At 42.1% G+C, this 8,559-nt stretch overlaps 1 protein-coding gene across 2 annotated transcripts; it reads right to left on the reverse strand.

Moving 5' to 3' along the window:
* Positions 1-315: 315 nt before the first annotated feature.
* Positions 316-8,171, reverse strand: LOC112467394 (wiskott-Aldrich syndrome protein family member 3). Of its 2 annotated transcripts, XM_025035987.1 has the most exons (8): positions 7,833-8,171; positions 7,542-7,695; positions 7,346-7,460; positions 7,083-7,115; positions 5,735-6,033; positions 5,207-5,517; positions 4,680-5,099; positions 316-4,511 (listed from the first exon to the last, which is right to left on the reverse strand). In XM_025035987.1, exons 1-8 carry the CDS (start codon positions 8,104-8,106, stop codon positions 4,330-4,332), a joined length of 1,788 nt encoding a protein of 595 aa, XP_024891755.1. In that variant the 5' UTR covers positions 8,107-8,171; the 3' UTR covers positions 316-4,329. The 2 variants fall into 2 exon arrangements, with proteins under 2 accessions (XP_024891755.1, XP_024891756.1); XM_025035988.1 differs by lacking the exon at positions 7,083-7,115.
* Positions 8,172-8,559: the final 388 nt, after the last annotated feature.

Consider the following 8,559-nt stretch of genomic DNA (forward strand, 5'->3'; position numbering starts at 1 on the left):
TCGGTGCTACCAGAATGTGCTATCATTGTTTTCGCATCTGTGTATGTCTCGATTTTTCAAATAAAATGTTAATTTTATTACACATGCCCACGGTGTGAATGCCCTCGCCGAAAATCGCGCCAAAATAGTTCGCAAGACAATCGGACATTAAACGAAGCAAAAGGACACGACGAAACAAAAGGAGATTGCGGATTAAGGTAAAAATAACGGTACGCCATGCCAGAGGCGTGATAGATTCGGAAACGCTTTTCGATTTGTGAGATCACTGTCAATCCGAAGGAACTGATTTTCTTCGACAATGGAGATAATCCGGGGTGGAGGATTTACGAAATTTTTTTGATTTATTTGGCTTTGTACAGATTTGCTACAAATTTATTATTATTAATAATACCATCGTATATTTGTAACGGTGTGGGTAAATGACGTTCTTGCAACCTGGATGGATCCCTTCGCGAGTCCCGGAGACCGACTCGTACCCCAGACCTCCCCTCCCCCATTCTCCGTCCTCAAATCGTCGATTTCTTTCCTCATCTCTCGGATGTTACCGATCCCGATCGATCCCCCGACGACCGTTTTTTTCTCGAATATATATATATATTATTATATATATATATATCTGTATCACGAGCATACACTTCGTTTTACATAAGCTTTGGAATACCCATGGACATTAGGTACACAACGGCTTTACAATAATTTAGTTTTACGGGAAACCCCCCCTGCGGAAAGCGCGGTTGAGACGAGTGACAACTATATTTATTTCGTTCATACAAACTCGCACGATATCGAGAAGCCTACATCCAAAAGAGAATCCCGTTTCGCACCCCTTTTCTTCTCTCCCCTTTTCCCTCTGTCTTCTCCTTAGAAAAAACCTCCGATAAATACTGCGTCGTAAATTGGCGAGATAGCTAAGAATACCTTTTACGTCTAATGTCCTTATGTCTAGTTTCGATCTGCACTGCGCGCTGTTTGCCTGTATACCGGATGCGCCAACATCTCTGTGAAACTGATAACTGACTGTTTCCCGATGAATTTTTCATAACGATTGATTCAAAAATATTTTTTTACAAAGAAATAAAAGAGCTATCTCGTTAGAAAGAGTCGTTGGCGCATCTCGTATGCAAAATACGGATTATTCAAATAAAAAGTTTCTGACGTGAAGTACAATTCATGTAGGAGGCTGAACGAAATCACTGTCTATCGATTACTTTTCCGAAATAAAGATGAACATAATTCGTTAGTCAAATGCTCTTGACTCTTACAGGAAAGTTGATCGCTGTACAGGCGCAATAATATTACCTAAATCGGAAATTAAAGACTAATTGATTTGATTTGATTAATCTACGCGAAATCGTGCGATTTTCCCTTTTCAAATCGCCTGCACCACTCTTCGTTCCAGTTCCAAATAAATTAAACTTAAGCTCGAGCTGTCGGGCACTTCACTTTTCGTCTCAGCAAGCCTCGTTGATTATCGTTACACTGTAAATTATAGCTTCCGAAGCTATATTCGAAGACTCATGTAAATGTACACACGTCGTTGCTGATGATTCGGCACGCCCTTCTGCCCCTCTCACAACGCATTTGATACAATTACGCTTATTCGAGTCGAAGTCGATCGAACACCGCGATAAAAATTAAACTTTGTAAAATAAAAAAGAAACAAAGTGTACGAAGCGCGAAGATGAACCTTACTGGACTTTCTGGAAAATAAAAATCAACTATTTCCTGAGAAGAATTTAAATAATAAGCACGGAGGAGGATGCCAGAATACCCGGACTCGTCCAGCTTTCTTCTAAGCAAAAGTCTTCGGGTGTCCATTTACCTGGTCCAACAGAATCGCTCGCCCCATTTTCGCGTTTACTTACAGAAGATTTGCGGTACGTACAAGAAAATTTACAGATCCTTACTCTCGGGGAAATAGCGGTGGTGGCGGAGAAAAAAAAAACGCTCGTCTTCCTCGCCACCGCCGTGAAACTTCGCGGTAATTCTTAACGCGACCAATATCTTTTAATATATTCTATAATATATTTATATATATATATATATAATTATATATATCTGCGTATGCATATATACACATACATATTTAAATATATTTATGTAGGTATACATATGCGTACCGACTTATCTAGAATTGTCGTCGTCGTGTTTCGCCAACATCGATGCAAAATAAATCACAATCGTACATATTTCTTCCTCCCCTCCGATTGGCAACTGTGTTTCCTGCGTCGTTAACAACATGTTATGTTGCCTACGACCCTTTTCTCTCGCCTTCTTTCCCACCGAGTTACAAGCTAATGGATACGCCAAAAAATATTAATCCTCCCTCGCACGTTTAGTCGAATCGTTTAACGAAAGTATTTTGGTTTCTCGACACAACAGTTTCCGCAAATGACGCAAAAAGTAATCGCCCCGTTTGAGTTACGAAACGCTTTCTGTTTTCTTCCTCTTGAAAAAAAACTGAGACATTTATCGTACGCGTGATTGTCATACAGCAATGATGCACAAAACAATGCATCGCGTAAAATTGTTTGGAAAAAAAGAGGCGTGCGGGGATAAAAGATATTCACAATCAGTGTATCCATAAAACTAGCGCGATTACTTTCGCATCGTCTTGCGGGTCGACGCCGTAACATGGAAGATCGCGGCTTAAGAAACGGCGGAGGATAAGAAAATTTCGGAGGGCTGTCGCGACAAAGAATTATACGAAAGAGGAGCTTCGGTATTAAAGTTTTCTATCTTACAGTCTCGCTCGTGAGTACCCAGCCCTGCGCCCTTTTGGTTTAACTCGCGTCGCCTTGTCGATAGTGCGATAGATTTTACGCGGAGCGCTCGTCTATGGGGTAAGTAGAGACGCTTATATATTATTACTATTATTATCTTATATTATTTATTTATGTGTGTGTGTGTCTGCGCGTGTATATGAGTGTGTACGAGTGAACGATCGTCATGCACCGTCGTACAGCGTCGTTATGGAATGTGCCGGGAAGGAAGTCATTACTACCTGGTGAGCCACGACTTCGGCAAGTCGACGTTCACTTTTTCTTTCTGTGTGCGCATATTTCTGCCAACAGTTTGAACGCCCTGTAATATTATTATCATGACCAGAATTATATCTCATTTATAAATACCAAGATTACGCGTAGAAATCTAGTCTGTACCTTTTCTTATTTAATGCTTCTTACATTCTCTCGTTCCGAAAATTCATATAAATTTATAGAAATTTATGTTTTCTTGATGGATGAATTTATACAGTGATTATATAATGATAACATATAAAATAATATATATGTGTTATATATATTTATCAATACCTATATAAACTGTGATCTCTGAGAGAGCCGTACAAGCCGGAAATATGCGGAAGGTATTTTAATTTAAAGCGCAGTATTTTAAAAAGACTATAAATGTGGCGTTCAAGCTGTCAGCCGCCTTTTCCAGGATGTTCCTGCCGTTCCAGGAAACTTACAACCTGGATCTACGAATTACACTATTAACTAGTGCGTGATCTTCGCATTGTTTTTTTTTACGAGCTCACGAGTGCTCCGTTCGCTGGCACTCAAGATTCGAATCGCGATTCGGTTGAACTACGTTCGCGATTAAATTGGCCGCAATTAGCAGGTCTTCGAGGACGTCCTAAGAACAGAATGATTAAACTAAACAGTGCTATTGCTTTTTCGACTGATTGACCGACCAGTCGGTTCAATATTGCGACTTGACTTGTGAGACAAAAGGACGATGTCATGATTGACGATTCCATGAAATCGTCGAAACTCAAATATATTTTTCAAGAATTTTTTCTCAGAAATTTAACACTGTTTTCTTCGACTCCTCCACTGTTTTCAATCGAGTGATACTTTGTATCTTTTTGCAGAATAAATGTCTCAACACAGAAGATTAATAGAGCAAAAATATAATGTGAATATCGATATCACTTCAATTTTTCTCATATTAATAACGCGATGAAAGGAGCGAACAATCATTTCCATTAATGAAATTTACATTGTCTTTGTTCGTCGACGAGCAATAATAAATTAAGATCATATCTGTGTATTCTCCATGACGAATGATCTCCGTTGAGAGAATTGTGCAAAATTATCCTTTTACAATTCAGAATTTACATAATCTAAATACATAATGTTTAAAGCGCGCGAGCGTTTTGCGATTCCACGGAAGAGAGATATCGGCCATGGAGATACTAAACGAGAAACAGAATAGATCGGCTCGCTACAGCGCCGGAGAACGTTAGGGTGGCGTCGGAGCATCGAAACGAATTGATCGGCCGTTTCCTTAAGAGGCAGAAACGGCGGCGGATGACAGGGAGTTGGGTCACGCCAGATTACTCTCCTGCTCACCCCAGCCTTCGCTGTCGCACTCGCTCTCCGATGCCGAATCGCTGTCGCTGAACTCGACGGCAACGCGACGCGCCAGGATGGACGCGACGTCGTTGAGCGCATTCACGCGCTCCACCTCCTTCTGCTCGATCTTCTCTACCTTGCGCAGTTTTATGCCTGAAAGACAAATGTCTTGGCTAAAGCAATGTTACACACTTTTCATTAACATAGAGTTACTCAAAGTATTAAAGATTTTATAAGATCCGAAATTGTTTTACTCCTTCTTAATTAATTAACAAATTAACTAACGTAATTAAAAATCATAAAATATGGGTATAAATGTACCATCGCGAATCGCTTTGAGCAAGTCGTTTCGCGGGTCGACCAATGGAATATTCGGGTTGACGGGTTTCTTTAGCTGGCCATCCACAATGCTTTTCAGGGGCCTGAGCTTCGGCGGATTGGTTGCAATCATCTTCGCGATATCGCCGTTTGTCAACGGTAACGGCGCCGTGGGTCCGTTGACGACCGGTGGAGGAGGCGGCGGTGGTGGAGGTGGCGGGATGTTGCACGGAGGTGAGATGGGTCTTGGCGGGGTGGGATCTGGGGTGGGCGGGGGTGGCGGAAGATCCTGGGGTGCTGGATCTGTCTCGTCCGCTCCCAATTGGCCTGAATGATTCGGCGGTGTTGGTGTCGAACGTTGGCTTGGTAGAGGACTGTCCGACCGACTTCCGCTCCTGTTCAGCAAATGCGGAGGTATGGAACCTGAAAGCATCGTGCAAAATAAGTTATTATTACTCTTGTTATCTTTTAAAGAGACTCACTCAAATACGATTACTATAAGTGATGATAAATTAACATAACTAACATACCATTCATGGAAGGAGGAGACATGGTTTCTCCTGGTGGTGGTGGTGGCGGCGGTAGGGTGTCCCTGCCGGTGCTCATGGATCTTCCCCTGGTGGGAGTGTTGTTGGCAGACGCCACCGTGGGCGTGGAATTGCTGGAAGCGTTACTCGGCGGAGCCGGTGGCGGTTGTGACGGTCGCGACCTACCGCCCCGACTTGGGGTGCTTTGACCGCCGGGACTTTGATACGCCTCGCTGCCGGGCGGCCCCTGACCCGAGGCGTAATGTGAACCGTATGGATTATCATCGTAGCCCTGAGTCATATAGTTCGTTCCCCTGCAGCGAGAGAAAATCATTAATTATATAGAAAAGTATAAATTTTTTGATTCTACAGCACGGGAGAATCTACAGAGTCCTTAGCAATAAAAAAGTAAAATAGAAGAAGAAAAAGAAATAAAAAGTATTCTGATTATTAATGTACTATTATTGGACTATTATTATTTTAGAGTTAACAGTTATATCATTGTTAGCTACGTTGTCGCGATATATCCACCTGTAGAGATCGGAAGACGGCGGGCTGTAGAGATGCTGTTCTTCTGGAGGGTAGCTTCGTCGCAGTTCGATGCTGTTGGGTCTGGGCGGCCTGGGATCCGTCATTACTATTCCCAGTAACGCATCGTCGGGCTGTACATTGTGTGGCGCCCTGTACTGCACCGCCTGCGTCGGCATGATGTATTCGCCATGGCCGACTGCCAGTTGCCGTTGCCGTTCCCTCGTATTATGCGGCTGCCTCACGCGCTTCTTGTGCCTGCCGCCTCCTCCGCCGCCACCCTCATTCCGAGGCCTGTGCGGCTGTTTCGCGAAAGAAAAAAAGCAATTTAAAATGTATACACGAAGGAGACAACGAACAAGGTGCATCGCATGTAAGTCAAGCACAATCGGTTCAAGTTGAAAACAATCCGACGATTGATCCAGCGACTAAGGACGTTTTGGTGAATTTTGTATAGAGTTGGAGGAAAAAAGATCTTAAAATTATTTAAAAATGAAGCCAATTAAAATTTACTGGATGGTTATAAATTATTTCTAAGCCAATTAAAATTTACTGGATCAATAGTTAAGTGGGATATGAATGTAATATGTGTAGAAAATAAAAGTGATGCCTCCGCGAAATTATCATTTTTAAATTCCGCAATAAGTATCTATTATTATGAGAAAAAAATTATTCTTTCTGTTCATAACAACACTTTTATTTTCTACGCGACAAATATGGTAAAGTGGAGATGAGACAATCCTGAAATGGACGATGAGACGATCGAGATCGTGTGGGTACCGGTGTCGATCGAAGATGAATCGGTGGATGATGAGTATAACGCAGTTCTATAAAGTACATTCAAAACTTGCATGAAAATTGCAAAGAACGGCATTACATAAGTGATTCACAAAGTGACGGTAGGTGTGAGAGATTTGTATCGAGTATCAAAAAACACAACTCAGTTTTACGGAAAGGGTAAGGAAGGACTTCGAGTCAAAATCAGGCCCTGCGTAGATGGAACTTTTGCGCTCTCCCTTCTCGATCCCGCCGCGTCGAGAGAGTCGACAGACTTAGACTTCGACAAAGAAATCTATTCGCATTCGATCTACGCAAAGTATATCGCCACTGAGAAAACGTGGCTATTAGCACAACTACAGAACTTCGAGAAAGCGAGCATCTAGCGAGCGTCAGTCTCTATATCAGCGCGCAAAAAGGTCGGTTAATGAAAGAAAAAAAAACCACAGAGAGGGTGATTATGCGATGAGAGTGAAGTGACGATCGATCGATTCACTGAGACACTATTGGATGTTTCGTAAGAGGGATAAGAGAGATTAAAAAGAAACTACAAAGATCCAAACCATCGACTTGCCTCTCTGAACGGTTCGGCATATTCAGACTCGCTCTACAACGAAGGGGACAGTAATTCAGTAGTTAGAATTCGCAGCATTAGACACGTTAAATAATCATAAGAAACTAGTTCGGTCTACGAATTCGCGCACCTCGACAACTTCAACGATCAAAGACTCAGACTCGACTAATTCGTATTCTAAATACGATAGCACAGATGTTATAAATAATACGATAGTTATCGAGGTGCGGTTTTGAATGTATTATTATGTCGAAGATTCTTACCTTCTTTCCTCGATCGTGCAATTTCTTCTCCGTGTCTTTGAGCATTTCCTGACTCCACAGGTCGAAGAAGTAATTCGGATCGGTGTAGAATTTCAAGCCGTCCTTGCCATCCTCCCTGAAGTTAAGGCAATAATTAACATCCCATTCATTTCCAAATTAAACTATTTAAGTTAATGTAAATGACGCCGCTAATTACCTGTAAATATTAAGCTTGTCCAGGGGCGGCGGCGTGTCGCATTGGTGATACGTTTCCAGCATCGCTGTCGGCATGGTGTCCCTGGAGACGACTTGCTGGTCGAACACCACGGAACTTTTGAACGCTTTCCTCATGTGTATATCTTGCAACGAGACTGCGCAGAAAATAAAAAGCCCTCAACATTATGTAGGATCTTCATTTAACTCTTCATAACTTTATTATCTTTCTTTCTCGTTTCAGTTAATTCGTATCACGGTTCACCGCAAATTGAAACAAGCAAGTTTTACGTACCTTCCTCGACGTTACTGTCCAATTGGGTGACCTTGACGGCCAAACGATCTATCCTAGCCTGCAGGGAATTAGCTCGATCGCTCAATCCGTGCGCTTCTCTCGCCAGCTCGCCAAAGAGATCCTCGGCGTGCCTCGATAGGCTAGAGAGTTGCCTGATAGTGTTGGCCAGAGTACCATTGGTGGCTGCCTCGAGTTCCGATGGCAGCGGGAAGTCATCAGGGATGGTGCCGCGTGCCACGTGCACAGGCTCCACCAGTCGCTTCGGAAGCGGCATCTTCGGCTCGCCGACTACTCGTTCCTCCTGGCTCCTCTTCGCGGTAACTCACTCACCGCTCTCTCGAGACCTGAAACCAGGACCGTCATTAGAGATCAATTATACTAGATCAAAGCCCAAATGTACTTTGATAAAAGTTACACGTGTCGCTTAGAAGCTGAAACTTTATAATGTAATGTAAGAAATATTCCGAAAGATACCATAGATAAAATAGCATTTAAAAAATAATAACTGTATATGCATATATTTAAATATTTAAAAAAATAAATATGTGTATATAAATCTATACGTATAAATATTCTTAAAAATACAGTTGCAACATTGTTATCAACGGTATCGATTAGTTTCGGTATAATTAAGTAAGTTTTATGTAATTATAACAACGTCGCTTCAAATGCGTCAGAAAATCAAATAAAGTTCTTCTCGCGTAGATTTGAATTATTCGAGCCGTGA

The sequence above is a fragment of the Temnothorax curvispinosus genome, unplaced genomic scaffold (assembly GCF_003070985.1).
Source record: "Temnothorax curvispinosus isolate PA1 unplaced genomic scaffold, ASM307098v1 QBEX01017263.1, whole genome shotgun sequence".
In the NCBI taxonomy this organism is placed as follows: Eukaryota; Metazoa; Arthropoda; class Insecta; order Hymenoptera; family Formicidae; genus Temnothorax; species Temnothorax curvispinosus.

Bases quoted from the DNA above. Each gene is read 5' to 3' on its own strand.
- LOC112467394 (XM_025035987.1), bottom strand. From the start codon at position 8,106: ATGCCGCTTCCGAAGCGACTGGTGGAGCCTGTGCACGTGGCACGCGGC. The intron at 7,116-7,345 runs GTAAGAATCTTC...CCTTCGTTGTAG, and splicing joins TGCACGATCGAGGAAAGAAG to AGCGAGTCTGAATATGCCGA. The intron at 6,034-7,082 runs GCAAGTCGATGG...TTCGCGAAACAG, and splicing joins ATGCCGAACCGTTCAGAGAG to CCGCACAGGCCTCGGAATGA.